Consider the following 24,678-nt stretch of genomic DNA (forward strand, 5'->3'; position numbering starts at 1 on the left):
ACCCCCCCCCCCACATCCCTTGCAGGCGGGTGCAGTCACTGACTGCACCCGACTGCAAAGGGATCATACATGCCAACATTTCAGAAGAGTAAAGTGGGAGATTTAAAAAAACAAAGTCGGGAGAATGGGGTCTTGAATCGGGTTACTGTCATGTTAAGGCGTTGGAAGCGTGCTGCTGCAGGATCGGACATTTGAAACGCAAATGCACTTTTTTTTCTTACCTGTCAGAAGCATGGAGCGCAATGGCAGGCAGAGAGAGGGTGATGCAAGTGTTGTGCACTGGCCTGGCAGGTTGCTGCCAGTGCAGACACCCCCATCTCCCCCCCCATGTGTGGCAGCCCGGGCTGAAACAGCTTCCCAGCGACACATACAGCCACCCCCGAGTACTTCACAGGTCTTTAAAATACCATTCCCTTGTTAATGAGTCTTTGTTGGATTTTCACCCCTTCTAGAGCCCCTGCATCGCCGCTCTGACTTTTGCTGGAAGAATGAGCACGTTACACAATACCAAGCCCTGTCAGCTGAAACCCGAGGAATCGGATTTTTGCTTGCAGGAATCGGGAGGCGGGAGACCAGCCTTGAAATCGGTAGTCTCCCGTCTGAATCCCCTTTGAAAGTGCAGGCGAGTGCTGCCTGCCCTGTGAAAACATGGAGCAGCTGCTCCGTGTTTTCACATGAATGCGCTGCCCTGGGTCATCGCGAGTTCGCAGCAGACCTGGGGGCAGCGCATATATCCTATTACGGCACATTGTCATTGTTTGTGCCTGGCACACCTCTCAAAAGGTGATAATGTGTAATACGGCCCCTGGTGGTCAGTGCAGTGTCCTGAATGATTCTAGAAATAATAAATACAATAATGAATTAAAATTCAAAAGTTCTGTTTGGGCTACTTAAATGAGTGTGCTGTGTTCCAAGAATATTACTCATGCCAAGTTCTCCGAAGCATATATTTTTTAAAACTATACTTATCCCTCGACACTTGTGATGTTCTCTCTTATGAGTACATGACCAATTAGGAGAAATATTATGTGAACATTATCTTCTTTTTCACGGAGGGGCATCTAATTGGGTTTTATTAGCAGCAGAGCGTTCATTATGACATAGACAATTAGAAGAGTTGATGTGCAGGCAATAACCACCTCCACCTCTGGTGGCTCTCAACACACCTGCAGTGAAGGCACCATCAGAATGGAAATAACAAATTAAAAAGGAACCAAAAAGCAAGGGCCCGATTCACAAAGGTTAACTTACTTTAACATTCTGTGTAAATTTACCTCTTTTCAGTATTCACAAAGGTAAACTTAGGCCAAAAGTCTAAACTTACTACTTTTCTGTATTCTCAAAGGTAAACTTAGACCAAAAGTCTAAACTTACTACTTTTCAGTATTCTCAAAGGTAAACTTAGACCAAAAGTCTAATGTTACTACTTTTCGGTATTCACAAAGGCAAGTTACTGCTAGTAAAGATAGACTTTTGGTCTAAGTTTACCTTTGTGAATACTGAAAAGCAGTGAAGTCAGACTTTTGGTCAAAGTTTACCGTTGTGAATACTGAAATGTAGTAAACGTACACAAAAGTGTAAGTTTACCTCTGTGAATCGGGTCCCAAGACTACAGGCTTTCTCCAGCCAGACACCCAGGATCTTGAACTGTATCCGGACCACTTTAACCCTGCTCCAATTTAGGAAGAATTAAAGAAATACCACTTCAAAGAACACTAGATGGTTATAAACTAACAACCCACTTCCACTCTTTCAACCGAACTACCCTTGCCATCACTCGTAGATTGTATCTTTGCCTTTGAGACAGTACAGTACGCTGCTGCATTCTGGCTAGGTTCACACTACAAAAATAACACATGCATGCATACAATAACTAGTGTTATTTGCCTGCCCTTACATTCTGAGATGGCTTTTTACCATGTCACTTATGGGGCAGCTGTACCCACCTGCCCACCTACACTCCTTTACTCACTATTTTACTGCTCTCAGCTTCCACATTCATCTTCTTTCACAGAGGGTGTCTGCAGTAGTGTGATTCTGTGAGGTGGTGACACACCTTGAGCAGAGGTGGCCGGCACAGGTAAACGCGGTGGGGCGGGGTGGGAGGGGGGCAGTGGACAGACGATGGAATAGGTATAATTAAATAAAGAAATAATACTCATTCCGTCGTCTGGCAGCTTCCCCCCCCAGCCGCGCCCTGCTCCGCCCCTTGTGCAGTAGTCACAAACAAGTCAGAAAATGGGGAGCCACAAGTAAGATACACAACTATGTTTTTTGAAAATGTTTTCTCATTTCACATGCTACATTTTAAATAATGTATTTTTAATTTGTTTAACATTTTTATTTGTTAAAATGTTTGAGCTGTTTTCTTTGACTCTAGTTCCTTCTTCAAGTCCTGGAATGCAAAAATAGATGGGGTTTTCTTCTTTGTGTCACATTTTATTACATTGTAACTTTTCACTTAATTGACTTATCTTTAGTTTGATTCAAAACTGAGCTTCTTCTTTTTATGTTGTTTCACAAATGTAACATATTCTTAGATGGCAACCTGTTTAAAAAAACATATCCTGCAGGGGTATGGACTCAGTCATGTGCATATCCGTCTTGACCCTGCTCTAGTGGGAATAGTCCAGCCTGAATAGCCAGGCCAGGTCCTCCATGAACTGGAACACAAGCAACCCAGAACTGGTTTTGCTTTAGTTAGGACTTATTAGCCAGGTATAGCTTAGTTACAGTAACACAATGTGCATGGGATCTACCTGTGGGCATACCTGTCCCAATAAGAGAAAAAGACTAAAATATACAAAAAAGTGATGGGTGGAATGCTTGAATTAATCTCAGCGTAATCATGTGAGCAGCATCCCAGTCAATCATTATTTTGCACAATATGCCAACTCAGTTTTGACCAAGCCATATGCAAATCAGTCTTGACCCTGCTCCAATGAGAGTAGTCCAGTCCTAACTGCCAGGCCAGGACCTCCCTGAACCTGAACACAAGAAACCCAGGACCGGTTACGCTGTACTTAGGGTTCAATAACCAGTTATAGTTTGGTTCTAGTGACACAGTGTGCACAGGATCCACATCCGAGCATACCCATCCAACTTAGGGCAACACAGTAAAGTACACAAAAAAGTGATAGATGTAATGCTTGAATTTATCTCAGCCACTGGTAATCACACTGGGCAGCATCCCAGTCTACTCTTGTTGTATACTTAAGTGGGCTGAAGCACTCACTGGGACACCACCAACAATAGTACTATAAAACATGTCTCATGCCTGCCACTGCATCCTGTAGCGCCTGGCAAAATAAACGTTTTCCCAGGCCTAAATCTTCCTTTTCAATGCTTGTAAGTCACCTCTTAGCTACGCTCTAACCAGTCTTAGGACAAGGAATATGGAATTTAAAAAATAATACGTTTTTTGCTTTTCTCTATACTCCTACACAAAATGACTAGGGGTTGGAAAGGCTACTTTTGTATGCTTCTGTCCACGTCCCTGTCCATACTCCAGCCACAAACTGCACATTCTCTTCTCTCCTACCCATTCATCACTCTTCGGCCAATTCACCATCTTTTGCCCATTATCCACTCTCCAGCCCATTCACTACTTTGACAAGTATTTCTACTTTTGCCCATATTTCTGTAACTACCCCTGATCTCCTGCAAATTCACCACTCGCCTGCCCATCCTCAAATCTCCCACCCATTCGCCACTCTGAAGCTTATTTGTACTTTTTGCTTGTGTTCCAGTAACTGCCCATTCTCCACTCTCCTGCCCATTCTCCACTCCCCTGTCAATTATCAAATCTCATGCACATTCTCCTCTTTGACGCTTAGTTCTACTTTTTGCCTCTATTCCAGTAACTTCCCATTCTCCACTCTCTTACCCATTGTTGACTCTTGTGCACATTCTCTGCTCTACTGTTCATTCTCCACTCTCCTGCCCGTTCTCTACTCTGCTGCTTCTGTCACCTTCCCTGCCTATACTCCCTCCAATCTCCTCTCACTTGTCCATCCACTCACATACACTCAAAACTACTCCCACTCCTACTCATACACCTATATAGCCACTCACACACCCACTCACAGATCCATACATCACTCACATACCCAGTCCCCGACCCATACAGCCACTCACACACCCACTCATAGACTCATACAGCCACTCACACACCCACAAAGCCACTCACACACTCAGTCACAGACTCATAGAGCCACTCACACACCCACTCACTGACCATACAGCCTTATCACATCCACTCTCAAAGGTTACAGGTTGCAGTTAGGAAATAAAATTTAAAAAATACCTGCAAAATTCTCTAAAAAAAAAGATTATAGGGACGTTATAGTTTGGAAATAATATTAACAAACCTTCAAAATTCACTGCAAAAAACAAAGGTTACAGGGACATTGTAGTTAGGCTCAGATTTCACTCGTACAAAACCATTGAAATTCAGCAGTTATAGTTACCTGGGCTAACTGTAACTTACGCCCCCACAATGCACTACTTATGACCTCACATATTACATCACTCATGACATGGTCAGTGACATCACAAATGACATCACTGAAGACATCTCAAATGACATCAATGTTGGGCAGGATCAACCTGTATATCCATTGGATGGAGCTGAGACCGATGTTATCTGGGCTTGGCTTGCTTGTGGCCTACCACTCTTCCAATCGTGGTTGGGCAGGGAAATACTGCACCTCTGCATTTCTGGGGAGGGGTGGGGGTGGGCTGGGGTTTCGGGATAGCTTTATGGTTTTCTCTTCTTTCTGTGCTCTTTTCTTTTCCATTGCACCCCCTCTTAATTATTTCCCTCCCTTACTCCCCCCACTATGTCCAGCTTTCTTTGGCAGGGCTATTTGGCGATCCTTCCATGCGTGCAATGGCTGCCAGAAACTTGACAATTGCCCCTCTTCCCTCAGGAAATCTGGAATAGCCCAGATGTGCTTGCTTGCTCTATTTGCTGTCTAATTATATTGTTCATGCACATCATGTAGAGTTCAACATTTAGAATTCTCTTGCTAAATTATAAGGGCTTGACCCACCCCGTGAAATGCAAAACTATTGGAAACTACTGTAACAAATTGAAAGGGGACATAATACAAGAGGCACATATTGACTCCATCAAAGATGCAGGATTGCATTGTTCCTGGATTACGGAATCATTACTCTCCCTAGCAGTGAACAAAAAGAATGGAGTTATCATGTTAATCTCTAAAACGTTGTAAGCTAAAGTCTTATCTCACATGCATGATCACAAAGGCCACTGGATTAATACTAGGGCTGCAAAGAGGGACAAGGAATTTGCTATTGTGATTATTTATGCCCCAAATGACAACTCGGTGGAATTTTGGAAAGAAGTAGATAAATGACTTTCAGAATTCCATAATAAAAGGGTATCATCCTTGTGGGGACTTCAATTTACAGATGGACGGGACTTTAGATAGATTGTCTTCGCATACATTCCTGGGGAGTAGATCCCATACTATAAATACCAAAGGAGGGAGTGGAGAGAGAGTGTGTCCAGGCGGACACAGGGAATGGATTCGATCTCCCCTAGCTATAACTAATAAACAGGTTGAATCCACCCACACAAGATAGGCGAAAAAAGATAGATGGTCTTGGGTTGGATGTGTTTCCTACATGGGTGGGAAGCACATTGTGTTCGTTAAATACCACTCACACACCAAAAGGGCCCTTGGTGTCATGCTTCATCATGGGGGTCTTTGCGCCCCTCTACGGAACGCGGCGTGCTACTAACCAGCGGATACGCAGGAGCACTGATGTAACCATAATGTGTAGTGTGAGAGGGGGTGAGTGGTAGGGTCAGGAGTGGATGGTGAGTGTTAAAAAATACCTAGCAAGTGAGGAGTAAAAGGAATTTTAATAAACCTCTGTGCCGGTATTGTTAAAAAGGTGAGGTGGAGGTTTGATGTATTAATGTACAAATCCTCCTGCGTGTGTCAACATGTTTCGAAGCGTGCTGCTTCTTCTTCAGGATGGGTACACAGATCCCTACCCTACTCACATGGAGAGTATAATACCGTCTATACTACAGGAATTACTATGTGTAGTGCTATTTGCACTATCCGTCGAGATACTACCTCATTTGATTGTCCCCGCGGAAATAGCACGGGTTCCCCACCGTTCTGAAGGCTCATGACGCCTCTGGCTTCTGGATAGCAAATTGACATTTAGGTATTACCTTGTCGCAGTACAATTGAAAATAATAGGCATATTTTGCAACATTTATACATTAATTCTACAAATAGTAATTCCTGTGTATAGACAGTATTAGACTGTCCATGTGAGTAGGGTATGGATCTGTGTACCCGTCCTGAAGAAGAAGCAGCACGCTTCGAAACATGTTGACACACGCAGGAGGTTTTGTACATCAATACATCAAACCTCCACCTCACCTTTTTAACGATACCGGCATGGAGGTTTATTAAAATTCCTTTTACTCCTCACTTGCTAGGTATTTTTTAACACTCACTCACCATCCACTCCTGACCCTACCACTCACCCCCTCTCACACTACACATAGTGGTTACATCAGTGCTCCCGCGTATCCACTGGTTAGTAGCACGCCGCGTTCCGTAGAGGGGCGTGAAGACCCCCATGATGAAGCATGACACCAAGGGCCCTTTTGGTGTGTGAGGGGTATTTAAAGAACACAATGTGCTTCCCACCCATGTAGGAAACACATCCAACCCGAGTAGATCCCATAAACAGATGCAACTCTGCTGCAAAAACAATGATCTGGTCAACATATGGAGACTCTTTAACCAGCCAGGTAGTGAGTATACATTTTATTCTTCCTCACAGCACACTTTCTCCAGGATAGATAACATCTTGGTGGACAAATCGCCTGTCCCACTGTCCTAAAACCCCAAGATTGAGCCAATAAAAAGTTACAATCATGCCTGCATGTCAGTTGACCTTGAATTTCCCAATTCTGCCCCATCCAAATAATGGCTCCTTCATGATGCTTTATTGGAAGATGACGACACAAAGGACAAAATCACCCCAGCAATTACTCAATTCTTAAATGAAAATACTTCGGAGGACACCTCCACCAATTTCAGGGGGGATGCCCTAAAGACCTTCCTTAGAGGGACTCTTATAAACCTGGCCTCGACCAAGAATAAGGCCCTGAACAAACACCTCGCAGATATTGAATTGAAAATAGGAATCCTGAGGTGTGTTCATCAGACTTAGAAGTGGTTCTGAAATTACTTAACTTACAGTATGAGTATAACCAAATACTGAGTAAAAGGGCTCAGAAATGGGTAGAAAATGCTATTGCAGAGAAAATGATTAGAAGAAACATAGCTGGGAAAGCTTTGGTGAATTACTTGAAATTTTCTAAACCTCTACAATTAATAATAGCGCTGGGGAAAAGCTCATGTCTCCACATGAAATTCTAGAGGTTTTTCACATGTTTTATGCTAATCTGTATACACCCAGTACGGTGATATGCCCTGATGCCTGCACCTCCTATCTAAGCTCATGTGCCCTCCCTCAGGTCTCACAAGAGGACCAAGCCTTGCTTACTGCTCTGATTAAAAAAGAAGAGATTGTAGCCACTATTCAAAGCATCAAGGCTGGGAAAGCTCATGGTCCCGATAGCAACGCGGCCAAATTTTACAAAATCTTCTCAGACCTGCTAATTGATTCTCTACAATCCATCATTCAGAACTATGCTTCCTCTGGAAGCGTTACAGGTTCAGCATCTGAAGCTACAATAGTAGTCATCCCTTGGATGTCAAGAATTTCAGGCCGATCGAGCTAATCAATATTTATTGTAAGCTGTATGCTAAAGTCCTTGCGTGGAGATTAGGAAAGGTGATACTAAAACGTATTGTGCCGTCCCAGACAGGCTTCTTGAAAGGAAGACTCACTCCAGATTACAGCCAAGTATTCTGTCATGCTCTTGACAAAGCGCGCTCTGCTAAGACCCCAAAAGAGTTGGCCCTCGAGCGGAAAAAGCCTTTGACAAGGTCTCTTGGACCTTTTTGTGGGCAGCCTTGCACAAAGATCAGCTGGGAGAGGAATTTATCTGCATGGTAATGATACTGTACGCAAGTCCAGTGGCGAAGTTTAAAGTTAACGGCCATTTATCTAGATCCTTCCCATTATCACAGGGCACTCAACAAGGTTGTCTTTTGTCTCCACTCCCATTTCTGTTAGTGATCGAGCCACTCCTTTCTTCCCTCAAGCACAATTGCAATGTCAAGGGCATGCACTTCTACTCTGGTAGGCAGTTGGTTGCTGCTTATGCCGATGATGTATTAATGTTCACAGAAGAAGCAGATACGGTCATTCCTCACATTATGTCTAAAATTGAGAGATTCTCTCGAGTTTCAGGTTACTTGTTTAATAGAGCTAAGACCGAGGTCTTCCCATTAAATGTCCACTGCACCTCATCAATTTTGGACAACTCAGGCCTGAAATGGCAATCGGAGGCCCATAAATATTGTGGTATCTAATTCAGCAAAGATTTTAACACGTCTCTCATAATTAACAAAACCAAATCATCCAAAATGAAAGATCTGCTAAACACATGGTCGCCCAAGCATATCGCATGGTGGGGGTGGGGCGACATGATTAAAATGATGATAGCACCATTGGCCAACTTTCTTAAGAGTATGTTCCCATTAGCCCTCTCCACCAACTCTTTTTTTTAAATATGTGGATAAGCAGATATATGACTTTCTTTGGAAGGGCAAGAGGGTTAGGATTTCTGGTACTATACTGAAGCTAAATAAAACCAAAGGTGGTCTGAACTCACCTGATTTTCCAAAGTATCAACAGGCCTTTTTAGCGGCTCAGGGCACATGGTGGTTCAGAAATGCTAATGACCACGCTCCCCATGGCTTCAGATTGAATCCTAGTTAGTTCACCCTTTACCTCTAAGCTCCACCCTTTCCATACCGGGTCTGGCAAAATTATTCCTGGCTCATTCTCATCCCATACTTTTAGATACAATCCCCATTCTACTATGAATAGACAAGCTTTTGAGTAGACGCCTAGCTGACTCAACTCTGGTCTCCCTATGGCACAATCCCAGGATCAAATTGGAAGGGAGGATGGTGTTCTGAGTTGGGGGCACGAACGGGCATAAATACCATTCTGAATCTGGGTACGGTCCTGAGCCCCACTCCCTTTGGTGCCCTGAGACTTAAGAGCACCATCAGGAGACTGCTGAGACCTCATCCTCCTGATCTCCAAGGCTACTAGGTGACATTAGGAGGTTGGGCCATTCGGCATCACGCCTATGTAAATTACTAGCACCTTCTAGGAAGCACTTACTTAAGAACCTAAAAAAGAAATGGCTTCCATCTATCTCATCGACACATACTGCTCACTTCATGGATGCAATATGTACCAGAATCTGGCATTCCCCCTTCATGGCGAAATTTACTATGGCACTTGCCCAATCTAGGTTTCGGGCAATACACATGACATATTGGACCCCGTCCAAACTACATAAATTGCGGCTTATTTCAAAAGACAGTCATTGGTGCTGCTGTGAGAATGTTGGTTACCTAAAGCATATGTTCCTCTCATGCAAAGTAGTTCAACCCTTCTGGTCCAGAACACAAAAGACGATTGAAGATACTTTTAAGATACCATTTACGTCCACATTTCTGATGGTGACTCTGGGAATTGCAGCCTACCCACACCCCATTGACCTCCCTGAACATGACCTTCTGCTAATACATCTGATGTTAATGCTGGGTGTTAAAACAATATTATCAGAATAGACGTCCTCTATCGAGGTCCCTGTCAATAAATGGTGGAATGCACTATGCTCTACTAGAAGCGCAGATAGCACAATGTACAGGAAGCTACATACCACAGCCAGTGCAAGACGCCTCTGGACTCCCTTTGACAAATATCTACAAAAGGCCAAACCACTATGAACAGCTTCCATCCACATAGACATTTGGGTTGACCAGAGTACCTTCAGCCAGACAATGCATGTCTCAGATACACTTCTTCAGGGCCCGCCTGGCCCGCTGTCATCAGCGGATACATTCCCCCTGTTATTCTTTCTCTAGCCTTTATTTCCGCACGCTGCGGCCTTCCCTTTCTTTCTTTCCTGCTTTGATACGGTACATTCTGCTGGAGACATTATATTCATTGCCCCTCAGGGGTGCTCACCTTTTATATATTTAGATGTCGGTATTATTGTACCTCACTTTGCTGTCTGTCTCTTTAACGCTGATTTTTAGTCGCTCTTGTTTATCTGAGGTTACTATTCTGTAACTTTAACACTGTATATAATTCCCTTGGCTATGTGCTGCCACTTCATGCTGACATGTATCATTTGGTCTTTATCATGCTTACAATTTCAATAAAATTCGTTCAATTAGAAAAATATATATTTCTGGCTAAGTAAAATGTCTTCTCATTTCAGAGTGACTCTTGTGGAAAACATCCCGGAAGGACTGGGCTATTCAGAAAACGCCACATCTCATCTGTCTCTCTTCCAAGGCTGGGTGAATCTGCTTAACACAGCCGAAAAGTCTGTCGACATTGTATCTCCCTCCTGGGACCTCTGCCCTGATAACTTCACACACGGCCATCCATCAGCGCGGCAGGTACATTTCACTCAAGGACTGAAGCCATTTACAAGCCTTTTCATAGAGCAAGTTTAACTACTGTACCTTCCGATGTACTTGTATAACGTTTTTAGTGGTTGTTGTAATGCTCAGTACAACTGTGAAAGGTTTACGACTCCTGCTTCCCGCGCCATACAAATAGGCACACAAATCCAATTTAAACACTTGGGTCCAGGTTTACTATGGCTTTGTGTTGAGGTTGCAACACTTTTGTGGCACAGCCCAAAGCTAATTCATTTTCAGCATTTACTGAGCCACGCAAAGTTCACTTAGTGAGTCTTTGCGTGGTTCAGTAAATACAAAGTAATGCAGAGCGTAGCACAGCCCTGTGTTACTTTGAGTTGGGCAGGCATTACATGGGTCGAGCTTGGCTTTCCTATGCATCCGCCCATGTTTTTTGACGCAAACAGATTCACAAAGACTTGTAAACCTGGGTTTGCACCAAAATGGTGTGCCTACCTGACAGAGGACTGATCAAGAGAACTATATTTATTTCATCTCATTACTACCTCTTTCCATGTGAGCTGTATTCTGCAACATCCACAGAAAGAGGAATATGGCTTTAAGGATTGTTTTTGTGCAGGACGGTGCCACTGCACAAAAACAATCCTGCCCATAATGCAGGCACCATTGCACTATGGTGCAAGGGTGCCTATATTGACGCTAGGCAGCACACACTGGACGAACGCAAAGAGGGAGCAGATCTGCTCCATATTTTTGTAAACATGGAGCAATTTTCCATGTTGTACTGTGTTGCATGAAATAATGGTAAATGTGCCCCTTAGAGCCCTATTACGAGTTTTTAGGAACGGTATTCCCATAGGGTATACAGTTCCAGGCAAGTACAAGTTTAATGGGGTCTTCAGTCCTGTCATTCTAGGTTTTCTAAGCTCCAGACCCAATAAGACCAGGTTTGGAGACATCAGACGTGGGACCATCAGTGGAGCAGCAGGGGCTGCAGGCAGCTGCTGTGCCCGGCCCCCCTGCCTGCATATCTTGGCATTGGAATACCATCCACCCTGCTGTATCCTGGCCTCCATCAGTCTGCCCATAAGCAAGATAAAAAGTCCCAGGAGCATTTACTACCTATTCTAATTTGGGTCCTTTGTTTCCCTTGAAGGAGGAAAACATGTGTCATTTGACCCAGTATTCCAGATTGTGCATGTCATTCCCCATTATGGGGGAAACAACTTGTTATCTCCAATATCGCACAGGGAGAAACCACCCCGTATTGTACATTGCGGCCCTGGTATCTCCCTGCATAAATAACAGGGTACCTTATAATAAGACTCTAAGACCTTCATTACAAATGCCCCAGTTAACTGAAATATGTGCGGCGACTACTGATACCTTAAAATCTCAAATATGAGTTTTGAAATAAGTATTGGTAGATCAAACCTAATGATATTTAGTACAGGAAAAATGTCTGGTATTTACCAGAACATGTGGATTTAGGGCAAGTAAGAAAAAAATCCACATTATTCTAAAGTTGGGGGATGTTTGTCACCCCAGATAAATCCTGATTCAATGGCGTTGAATTTGATCAGGTATAATAAATATCACACCAATTACCGGGCCACTTGTAATGAGAGCCTTATTTACACATATAACTAATGTAGTTGCAATAGCCTAGCAACTAAAGGTTTTGAAGACAAATTGCATCTTGGCCACTTCCACCCATTTCAAGTTCCTACTGCAATCTGATAATAGAAGAGACCTCAGCTGTTTAGCAGGCGTCTTGCTGTTTACTAGGCCTCTTACCTATTCATGACTGTAAGAGCAAAAAGTACTACAAAACGGCAAAGTGGTGTTCCCTCATTTGAAAGTGTGAGGGGCCCATGCAAGTGAGGTACTTCTCTTGCCCATGCCTCCACTCTAATAGTGAAGCGTACACTTGTGGTAAAAGATATCAAGTACGTTTGTAAATGCAGTGTTCCTTTTACTTCCGGGGTATGTTCTGGGATGACGTACACAGTGTACCCCATGGGGAATTCAACCATAGGCTAACAACCCTCGTTGGGGTTTTCCTGCTGGTGGTGATCCTTCACAAATCCGGATAGTGTCAAATTATTATAATAGTTTTTTGCATAGCTCTTCATTCCACACCTGCCATTTCTAGTTGTTGCTAAAAAAGGGTGGTACAATTGCCCATTTTAATGGTAATCAATTTCCTGACTTTGGAAGAATTAAAGGGTGAACAGGCCTTGGCTATATTCATGCTCTGGAGATTGCTGCTTGGTTCAGCAGTAAGCAGTTAACTCTTCGAACATTCTGCCAGATTAAAGCACGCCACTGTGCCCTGCAACATACCACTTGAGGAGCCCCTGAAGGCTCCACTATTCTGTAATTATTTCAACGTTGGCATCAGCCCCTCTCTCTCTCTCTCTCTCTCTCTCTCTCTCTCTCTCTCTCTATCTCTCTGTTTCACACGTACACACACCCTCACACTCACATACATTGAAAATAAATGCTTTCAGATATCATGATAGTGGGACCATAGAACTCAATAAGGTGTACATTAACTCAGCCACAAACCCGAGCATGTTTGTTGACTGCTCTGAGCATGCTGCCAGCAGTTACATTCAGGAATTGGTTCAATTTTGTATAGAGTCTAAGGGCACAATGTATCAAAAGGCGGGTCAAAAAGCAGCTGCTGTTTTTGTACACTGGCTTCTTTGTGACCCGACCTTTATTTAGAAGTGTAATGGGTATATAAGTCCCTAGGTGTGCAAAATGGCCTCTTGGTAGGATTCGCATAATCCTCTCCCATTAATATAACGGGAAAGGATTCTGGTTACAATTCTCACCAAATGGGCTACAATGGAGGAATCGAGCTTCCAGAGACAGCAGACCTCTAAGCCTGAAATTGCATTCTCAAGATACTCTTTAAAAGCCTGAGAAGGCTTTTACAAAAGAAAGGTCGGGATTCTCAAAAGCATTGGGGTGAGAATGCTGAGGTCCCCAGGGCCGCTGTCAGCTCCTTCTAGTGGCAACAGCCCACATTCCAAGGTGCCGTTTAGGGACATGTTCTAATCTGCAAATAGATACCATTTCCTTTCAGGGGTTAGTATCTGATCCTTGGTTTGTGACAACAATTGCTGTTGCAAATCATTGAACATGGCACTACGATTCAAAGGAAGAGGGGTACAGTCCTTTCATGTCTCTCCACCTTCTGAATCTCAATGAACAACTAAGGGGCCTATTAGGATGGCGGGCGGACCTAGCAGTGCTGGGACCGGTCGCCAGTGGTGCAGGGGTCCCGCACCGGCAATTAGGATGCCACCGCCACAGTGGCGGTGGCATCCCGCATACATTGCATTGTGGCGCGCGGTGCTGGAAGCTGCACCTGCCACAATGCAATATTTGCATGTCATGCATTTGCATGCACAAAGGGCCACCTTGTGCATGCAAATTTAGGGGGGTGCCATGGGTACCCCCCATTTGCACCCCCCACCCCCAACACCCTGGGGGCCCACTACGGGCCCTCAAAGAAAAAAACGCATGCCTGTTTATAGCGGAGTCTCCGCCATGGAAAGGTACTTCTCCGCCATTATAGTAATATGGATGGTGGTGCCTGCAAGGCACCGCCACCATATTGCTGTGTTTTTCCATCTGGTAGGCAACCGGGTGGATTGCATACCGGCAGAAAACCGGCGGACGGTCATCCCGTCCACCGGGGTCCCCCCACCCATCGTAATGTGGCGGGGGGAAAAATTATGCAGGCAGTGTCTTTTGGCAGGCGGATCTCCACCGCCATACTTGCGGTGGCGATCCGCCCACTATACTAATCACCCCCTAACTGTACTTTGTGAGGTGGTAAGACATTTCCAACACACAGTACCTTTATTTTGTACATTGATTTTTGTGGTCACAAGGCATCTGATTTTGTGAATCACAAGCTTTAAAACACAAAGCACTTTCGTACATTTAGCTATAAATATCCCTAAATGCACTGTTAATGTAGGTCAGCGGTATCCGTGGCACAACTTTCCTGAAACCTGTTCAAAGCTTTGTTCATCTGCCACATAATACAATAACCTAGTGGAAATGGTGGTGCTATCCAGCTAGAATGCTTTCTACTAATTGTGTCTCAGAGTGTGAGGTAAGAGGACTACAATACCCAGAATGCACTGAAGAACAAGAAAAATATTAATTAGTCAGGTCAACACATTACACCAGAAAGGAATTTTCATAGTACAACTTTGTATACTGGACCACAGAAAAACTATGTAGGCAGAGGAGAAGCCATAGTTGTCCTAGAGCTGACCTCCTTAATGAATATTTTACTTTATGTTCATAACTGTAATTAAAATTAAGCTATGTATTTCTATTTTCATCAACTTAATATGTGAATGTCCTGTTTCGTAACTCAGTTGACTCGGCCATAACTTTATCAAACTTTAGCCTCAGGCTGATGTCTACTAGCTAACAAGTTATTTTTTTTAACACTTTTTATTAAACTGTGCTCATTATTCGGTGACAAGAGTATTCAAAGCAATCGTTTAGTTCTGCTTGAAGCATGTCGGACAGCATCAAAAATGTGACACAGACAGTCAGTAGAAACGGAGCCTTCACAGCTTTCAGAAATCTTAAGCTCACACAGGTAACACACTGAAATGTCTGGGTCCCCCTTCCCTCCCACGCCGATCCCCACATGCTCAATAACCCCCGTAAGTATGCCAGTTGCCCCACACATTTTCCCATTTCCTAGGGTAGCCCCTCCTTTTGTAAACCACTGGCTCTACCCTCTGGCACCAATCCATGGCAGACTCCCAGTCTTCAACCCGGGGGTGGAGCATCGTTGCACCCCAAGCACACGCTATGTTACGATTGGCCACTCCCGCCGCAACTAGCCAAAACATGTGGCACCTTGGCCATCCAACCTCACCTGTAATCATCAGAAGGAGCCATTACGCATCTATGGGAACCACTAGATCGAACACCTGGCACATTTTCCGTACCACCTCTGCCCAGTAGAGTTGTATTATTGGGCATCCCCTTGAGGATGTGGAAAAAGGGCACAGCCCCACAGACATAGTGCTAGCTACCAGATTCTTGGACATGAGTGTAGAATGGAATAATGTGAGATCCAGATATGGCCTGCAGAATGCATGGCAGGAGCACATGCTAAGACAAATGAAGGGCAGGATCATAATGATGTGGTAAAGACTCAAAAGTAAACAATCATTATAACTCTCTTTTAAAGGTGAGATCAAGGAGTATAAATGACTTATTGATTATTGTGTCTCCTGGTGCAGGCTTCCAATCAGTCATTGCTTAAGAACAGAGCAACAGTGGTGCCTGGTAAAGCATTGATGCGCGCACTAAGATGGCACGCTTTACAAAGTGACTTGTTACTAGAAGCTCCAGTCATTCTATTATTCCCCAAATCAATTGTAGTTTGGTTATCAACCTCAGCGTGACAAGATGTGAAGTACACCTGGCAGAATCGAGATAGTGACCTGCAACAGCGATCCGTGCAGGTAACAGCGGTGAGGTGGTGGGGCCGCGTGAGGGTGGATTTCGAGGGACGATGCAGAGAGAAAATTAAATAAATAATACATTTTTCCTCTGCATTGTCCCTCAAAGTCCACCCTCACGCGGCTCCACCGCGTTTACCTGCATGGACCGCGGCTGGTGACCTGTAGAACAATACTGGCGGTGGCGATCCGCCCACTATATGCTGTTTTTTTGTTTAAAAACCATAAAATCTTCAAGAAATGTTCCTGCTTTCAATGATAAAATATATTTTTAAAAATCATTGAATTTTTTTTTTACATTATATTCTGTCCACACAAAATATTGGTCCTCCATATTCTATCAGTGATCCGATATTAAAATTACATAGGATAGATTCAACTGATATCACCTCTGCTAACCTCAATGGAATTCATTGCATAACTGAGGGTGGATTATTTCACTGAGGTCAGGAATGCTTCAGAAACAAATGTTTTCAGTAGAGATATCGATCCTGATTTAGAGTTTGGAGGGCAGGTTGCTATGTCACAATGTGACTGATATACCGTCAACCTTATTATAAGTGCCATAGAATATAATGCCCTTGTAATAAGGTGTACGGAATACCTGCCATGTTGCGATGGAGTAACGCATCTCCCAAACTCTAAATCAGACCCATAGAAGCTAGTGGCTTTTCATCCAAAAGCTTTTCTATCTCCTTCCGTGCCTACTTCATCCTACAAGATGAGCTATTTTTACATAGATTGTATGATGGGGAAGGTTGCTCATACTCTATTTCAGAGACTCAAACTGTTATTGTATTTCAGTTTCCTATTACCTCTGGGTCAGCATTTTCTCTTTCCCTGTATCACATAAAATCGCGTTTCATTTAACCTTTCAGTCATCTCTTACTGTCTTTTCTTCTCTGTTCAGATATTTGCTGCACCTTGACGCGCTTTATGATTATACTTTTGCTTCAAGCTCAGAGTTATTGACTTCTTAATAGGCAAATGCACAACCCTTGTTAGCATTGTAACCCTTGTTAGTTGTTCTAGTGCTACACAATGTTCATTGATCCTTTGTGAAAAATAATGATTCAGGTGTGAAGGCCTGTTGATGTGTTCATTTTCATCAAACTATTAATACAAACTTCTTCATCTTCCTCTGATGTGTTCTGAGTTCTGAGCCATGCACTTAACATCTACTACATATGTGGCTCTTTGTGGTAAACACTATGAGGACGATTCCAATGTCGTTCGGAAGGGCTCCGAATCAGATTCGGGTTTGCCGAATATGATTCGGAACCCTTGTTTCCGACCGAATTGGACACACTTCCTAACAACCACGTACGATGCCTGGAAACTGGTAGGACTGTCCGAATCAGTTCCAAAAGGCATTTGGACAGGTCGCATCTTTTGTAGCCAAACCGTACAGCTCTATGGACTCGGTTTCCGAACAAGCGAGTACAATGACCGATTCGGACAGCCATACCATATCAGTTTCTCCTGAATGAATCGGCTGCCAGAATCTGTCTTGGGGGCCAGTAGCAGGCCCCACTTCACCCGGGGCCTTCAAAATCAGTGCCATGGGGTACCCAAGGGACCCTCCTTTCCAACCATGCACAGTGTAGCAGGCACCATGGGGTTTTCCACAACCGCCCCTTTCTTCAATGGGAGCCTGTGTTCTCATTCGGAACACAGGCTCTCGTTGAAGTCTTTGGGAGTCTGACCTAATTGTATCTGGAAGCATCCATATGCATTGTACTTGCTCGGTTGGGCTCCCCTGATCCGAGTCATCCGGAAAGCATTCCGGAACCGATTCGGTTGGAATGCTTTCCGAACGAGATCGGAATCAGGCCCTATGTCATGAATTATTTTTATACAAGTACTTACACGGTATTTTGCATTGGGTCATTAGCATCAACTTAAATAAGCTAAGAATGTTGCATGAAGTAAACTATTTGCTCCAGTCATTCTAAATCAACAAGATCTATGACCTCATTGCATTACCTACTATTTTACGAAAGCAATGAGTGTGATTTGTTAATTGATGTGCATTTGTATTCCTCTAACAATGATTAATGCCCCCAATCTCACACACTGACTAATTATTCTAGAACAGTTGGGATGCTATTACCATTACACAATTCATACTATCAAAAATTATTAGATTAAACAATAATATTTCATATGACAACAATAAATAACAAGGAACACTTGAAGAATTATGTCATAAAAAAATCTTCTTTCATTTTAGGGAAGTATCTCAATCAATGTTCTTTTCTAGAATAACCCATCACATTTCCAAACATGTTGAATGTTGAAGGAACCCTGGTCGTCTCTGTACAGCCTTTTCATTATTACACACCAATCTTCGGAACCAAACATATTAACTACATAATATTTCAGTCTTCCTGCTTGTCCTGCTACAATCCTTCAAGACTTCTACATCTTAGTATTTTGTAGTCGAAACAACACCCACAGTATTCATTATTTTCTGCACCTTTAAATGTAATGTTTCTTTCTTTTTTTCTCATAGAATAGCATTAATACTAAGATGTGTAAGATAAAGACAGAGTAACAAAGTCAATCTGTACCTCCTTGTTATGATAGGACCATAAATCACTTTCTAGGAGTAACCCATATCTACCTTTTATCCTCAGTACCAGCCTTCTAATCAAGTCCTAACCCTATGTAGAAATTACAGATCCATTCAAACTTACTAACAGATGTTTAGGAAATGTAAATGTAATAGAGTGAGTGAAAACGTATTTACTGCATAAATGTATCCAGATTATTCTAGAGACCTGACCACTTTTGGGACTAGCTGTGGCCTTAGAAAGATGGATAACTGTTCTAAATATTTTGGGCAATTAATTCTACATCTCTTTATGGATTACTGTATCTTCTAGCATGGAAGCTAAGAAAGTTATAACTAGACTCATGGCCTAGGTAATATTAATTTCGCAAAAAGGCTTGACAGTATTGGCAAATTCTAAGAAATGCTCACAGAAGGAGGCACATGTGTCTCAAGTCCTACAACTTCTATAACACTGACTCAAGGTCATATACCACTAGGTCTTTTTGAGATGGGAGGATGGTTAGGAGTGGTGTCTCTAAGATGCTATGAACTATGAACAGGAAAATATAATATCAAACAGACCTCTTCTGGGGGCTGTTGTATTATATATTTCCTCCAGTTTAGCTGTGTTCTCTGAGAATATTGGACATTTTGTGCAGTAGACGTGTGTAGGCTAATGAGTGACTTTTTTGGTCTGAAAAATAAAGCCTTGTGTACCGGTCATAAAGGGCTATATAATAATTTCATCCTAATACTTTTATAGGAAGGGAGTCATAGACTGTCATAATTGGAAACAGTTTCAGATGCCCTACTTCCAGTCTTTCAACAGGATGAATTGGCTTATTTCCAAAAGTAGTTGATTAGCCAAACCATGGCACTAGAGGTGGGACTAAGACATATTCTTCTCTTCTTGAGGAGAGCTTCCAAAAATGCCTTTGAATAGTTTTGTGAAGTAAAAGCAGTGTCTGTGCTTGCTTTACTAGGGCAATAGTGGAAGTGGTTTCATAAAAAGTTATCCCACACAACAAGAATCAGCCTTTCCGCCCCAGTAATCTTAACTTTGGACTGTTATGCAAAACTAGCAGCCAACATTCAGTGCTTTACATTTTTAACTCTCAGGTGATTTTTGTTTTTATGGGATAACTGACATAATATCGATCCATGCAATATTGAAACACAAACATATCTGAAATTACATTTTGATCACAAAAATATCTACTTCCAATTCCTGACTAGTAAATCCACAAATATCGAGAACAAAATTATTGTTGTTAAAAATATAGATTTTTAACTATATCAAAAACAAAATATCATTAACATTAAACAAAATATGCCAAAATATTGATTCACACACTATCAATGCCAAAAATGCTGCCAAAATAATTTAATAATCACTAATAAATATATTAAAACAAAACTAAAAGCATTTATACTTAAATAAAAATATATTACATTTGCTTTTCACCCCCCAAAAATACTTACAAAAAATTATAACAATACAACTACTACCTAAATATTAACAAATATATATATATTTATTATTTATTTATATTATACATCAAAAATAATACCTAAATTAACGTTTACCATAGAAGGACCAAACAAATAAAAAACATTCAAACTAAAACGAAACCAAGCAATGAAATACATAACCAATAAAATCAAACAAACAATTAAATCAACAATTTAAAAAGCACACAAATTTAAACAACTACTTTAAAAATGACAAATACAGCAGGGTGAGGAAACTGCCGGATTGTCTCACCAAACCATTGCAGAAAAAATGTATGCATTTAAACTACCTATCCAAGTAAGTAAAACATATATCTAAACAAAAACTTACTTGTTATTAAACTAAAAAATGTTCGATAACAAATAATAAACACTACCCAACTTCTATCTTTTTACATAGACTTCCTAGAAGAAAAACCCATGCCTGGAAACAGCGATAAACTGCCTGAAAATAACAAAACCATCAAAAAGATATAAAAAATTAAGTATACATAAATTAATATAAAAGTTTAAAATCACCCAAATATAGAGCAAAATTAAACCTAACGACCTCAATGCCTACAAACGAACAACAAATTAACATTTGAAGTGAAATGTAATTTTTTTTTCATCCTACATAAAGGAAAGCGCTTGATCCACATAAGAACACCACAACAGAAAAGAGACAAAATTGTGTGAAACATCTATACATAACATACATGTAAGTATAAACCACCTATCCCCACTTTGAAACGTTTAATTACATGAACTAAAACAGCCATCAGCTATACCCCACGTGCCCCTAAAAGATACCAAGACATAGACATTCCTGAACACGTAACAGTGACGCACAATGAGGGAACCCTTCCTTTTACAGGGCAACCTAAATAACGAAAAACAAAGCATATCATTTTCTAAAGCAGATATCTTACTAAAACTGAGACAATGCAAAACGTTGATGATGAATGGGGCCTTCAAAATGTGTCCTAAACCGGGGGCGTGGCCTGACGGCCAAGCATGGGGGATTGCTCCGTGCAGCCACCCAATAACAGACCCCATCCTGCTTTACATTGATGTGAAAACACAACCATTCAGTGCAACGCCATCCCGGCTAGGATCGGACAACTAGGGCCAGCTACTGGACAGGGGGGCTGATTCATCAGCGATGAGGGACAACCATGGCTGCCTGCTGGAAGTGGCCGGGCTGCACAGGCCATCATTGTGCTGGGACCTGTAGTACGCCGGGTATGCCTGGACCAAAACTGAAGCCTTTGCGAGGTGGACGTGGGGTCTGCCTGGCCTCGGCAGTCGCCAGTCCCCTATGCTCTCCCAATCTTGCCAGGCTTGGTGCTGGTGGGTGGTCCTGGCATCTACCAGTGTGGGCTGTAGCCTACACCCATCCTGTGGGGAGCGGCCTGAGCCCACTACTGCATCAGGCCCCCAGCGTGAGCTGAATCATTGGTGGACAATGTCCTGGTCCGCTGACAATTGTGGCTGCTGAGCCATCTCAGCTGTGCTCCTGGGGCCTTATTCAACACAAAGGATTGCCGGTAAGCGGGTGGTGAGCCCCAGGAGACTCCATCTAATTGATTTGTGCCTCAGGCGGGGACGTGGAAGGTCTCCCTAATACTGACCCTTGGTTGCAGTGATACCGGGCCCTCAGTGGGATGGTTGACTGTGCCCCAGAGTGTTGCAGCCTGGTGGGTGTTGGGCAGTGCCCCGGGCCTCAAAGAGCCCAATCGTCCTCCTTGCAGGAAGGGTTGCCCTGACGTTATAGTCCAGCCTGCGGGGATTCGGGGGAGCAGGATACCGCAGCAGTGGAGGACGTGCTCCTTGGGGAGGCGAGGGGCCAGGCTAGTATATGCATGGCTTCCAATTCCTATCCATCAGACTGGCTACATCAGACAACACGGCGCGATCTCTCTAGCACCGAGCCCCTCTGGCCTGGAGTGTAGTGGCTTGCCTTTCTGTCCGCTCAATTGCCGCTTGGGAGGAGGACTTCCTGGAGACCCCAGGGACACCTGGATGGGATATAGACTGTTAGTGGCCTCAAATGCCATGGAGACCCACTTTGAGATTTTATGGAGTGCTGTTGCTACGGCCACTTCTGTTCCCCTTGGCGGTGCTGCATCTTTGCCCTCTTCTATGGACACACTACTTGGGTGCACCAGGATATTAGATGTCTGTGTCTCCCTCTTTCGGGAACACACTGGGGGTTGATGCTCCTGCTGCGGAGATGGCCACAACAGGTCTGGTGCAGTTTGCAGCAGTGTACTCCCTGATCTTAGATCCTGCTTACGTTAACTAGTTTCCTGGGTTGCAGAGGTAGACCCATCCTTGACATCTTCCTTATGACTTCTGACTGCTCTTGTCGCCTCCAGAGCAGGACTGCCAAGGGGGGCAGGCAGGCCAGCTGCGGGGTCTAGTACATCTTCAGTGGGATTGTTACATCCAGCTGCATCTCCGCTACACGGTCAAAGACAAAGCCTCATCCGGGGAAAAACAGAACACTATGGATAAATACACCAACCTGGAGGACACCCTGATATCCCGGGCAATGACTGGCCTGACCGGCTCAGGCCCTGAAAATGCTTCTATCTAGGTGGCCATCACACTATCGCTGGACATGCTCGACGCCAATATTGGTGCAGTGGGCACCGAAGTTAACCTCTTCCGTCAAGACCTGCGGAACGTCGTCGAGAGGATCACCAAGGTGGAGAGTAGGGTCTCTGGGGTCAAGGGACACAGTTAATGCACTGCAGCAATCCGTGATTAAGCACACAATGGTCACTAGGGAACTAGAGGCAAGGGTCGAAGACGCTGAGGGTACGGCCCACTGCAACAACCTACGTTTTGTTGGTTTCCCACAGGGGTGTGAGGGCCCCTCGATGGAACATTTTCTGGACCATTGGCTTCGCATATTGATGCCCCTGAAGGCTCTATCTTCTTGTTTCCTGGTTGAGCGGGCCCATAGGACCTTGGTGCAGCATCCCCCTCCTGGGCGCTGTCCAGGCCGGTGATTGCAAGCCCCCTAATTATATGGACACGGATGCTATACTTCATTTTACCCAGCTTCAGGACAAAACAGTGCATGATTCACTGCCTATTAAGATTTTTTTAGACTACAGCAGAATTGTCCAGCAGCAGCGGCAGTCTTTTCAGGTGGCGAACTGCATCTCAGGGACCTCAACATTCGCTATATGCTCCTATCCCCAGTTTAGCTCGAAGTCCTGTATCAATCCCAAGCCTTGTTCTTCGAGACTTCAGAAGAGGTCTTCCAGTGGACATACTAGAGAGCAAGCGTGAAACTTCACATTCCTCCACCAATAGACTCGGATTCTTCCCAGGGAGTCAGGCATAATTGACCAGCAAAGACCCCGGCGAAGGGGGGCGCTAGAGGGCGCGCACGCAAAATGGCCGCACTAACGTGAGGCTCCTGCAGTCTGGTGCCCTAATCCTTCCATTATCCTGCTTGAGGGGTGAATAACCTGCCCGGAAGCCTAAGGAAACGGTGGAGTGGTGGCGGTGGCAGACTCGGTAAAAACGCAGAGATTGAGGGACGGACCCTTTCCTTGTACGGACCGCGAGAACATCTCGCCGAGTGAGGGATCGACGCGGCGCAGTGCCGGAGACGGCCTCACCATCCACGCGAGGCCGCGGTTCCCCATGAGGAGACAGGGCCGGTGCCGAGGGGAGTTGCCGGATCCCGTAAAGGGCCCGCTTGCGGTGAGTTTCTCCAGACAGCTGCGGCTTCGGCGGGGAGGGGATCGTTGAGGTGCTGACCGGAGCAGAGCCAGGGCTCCCGGAGCAGCGCTCAAGGAGGGGCCACGGACCCTTGCGACGCAGACGGACGGCGGGGGAGAAGGCAGAGTGTGGCCGGGTGCGGGGCCCGTGAGGGGGCCCTTCCCCCCCCAGTGGGGATATAGGAGTGTAGAGGGAACCGGCATCGGCGGCTGTGGCCCGGGGGGGGTAGAGGAGCCCCCCGGCCCGGAGACTGGTGACGACGGGGCCTGGGCGGGGACCCTCACCGGGCTGCGGCGATGGCTGGTCGTCCACCCTGGCTCTTCCCTTATGCAGCGCTTTGCCTGGTGGCCCGTGTGCAGGAGCAGAGGCGCATTCAGAGGCCTGATTCGGCGCGGCGGAGGGGGCCATCGCTTGGTTTCGTTCCTGGACGACGGAGCACGACCCTCTGGGGGATCCGAACCCGGGGGCTTGCGCCTGATGGTGAGTGCTCTGGTCCTCAGCGCCCAGAGGGTCACGAGGCGCCCGGACACAGGAGGGCCCACAGATACCGCGTTGACCGATCGGTCGCTTGGACGAGCCCAGGAGCTGGGAGGCACGTCAGGGGGACCTGAGAGGGCGGCTCGCCCAGGAACCATCGACCGGCCTTGTCACGGAGCACAGACCTCGGAGACGTAGCTGAGCACACTGGGTGTGTGATGTTGCGGGGGTGTGGACCTCCCTCCTAAAGGTCAGAGGGGCGAGTTTCTGTTGGGATCCAATGTGGTGA

The 24,678-nt window shown here is 44.5% G+C and overlaps 1 protein-coding gene across 3 annotated transcripts in view; it reads left to right on the forward strand.

Moving 5' to 3' along the window:
- PLD5 (phospholipase D family member 5) overlaps positions 1 to 24,678 on the forward strand; it is a 1,783,935-nt gene that overhangs the window by 943,746 nt on the left and 815,511 nt on the right. For all 3 annotated transcript variants that reach the window (XM_085611414.1, XM_085611415.1, XM_085611413.1), the window contains exon 3: positions 10,436 to 10,619. In XM_085611414.1, the coding sequence (XP_085467540.1) occupies positions 10,436 to 10,619 (184 nt within the window). The remainder of the gene's footprint in view (positions 1 to 10,435; positions 10,620 to 24,678) is intronic.

The sequence above is a fragment of the Triturus cristatus genome, chromosome 6 (assembly GCF_964204655.1).
Source record: "Triturus cristatus chromosome 6, aTriCri1.1, whole genome shotgun sequence".
Taxonomy (NCBI): domain Eukaryota; kingdom Metazoa; phylum Chordata; class Amphibia; order Caudata; family Salamandridae; genus Triturus; species Triturus cristatus.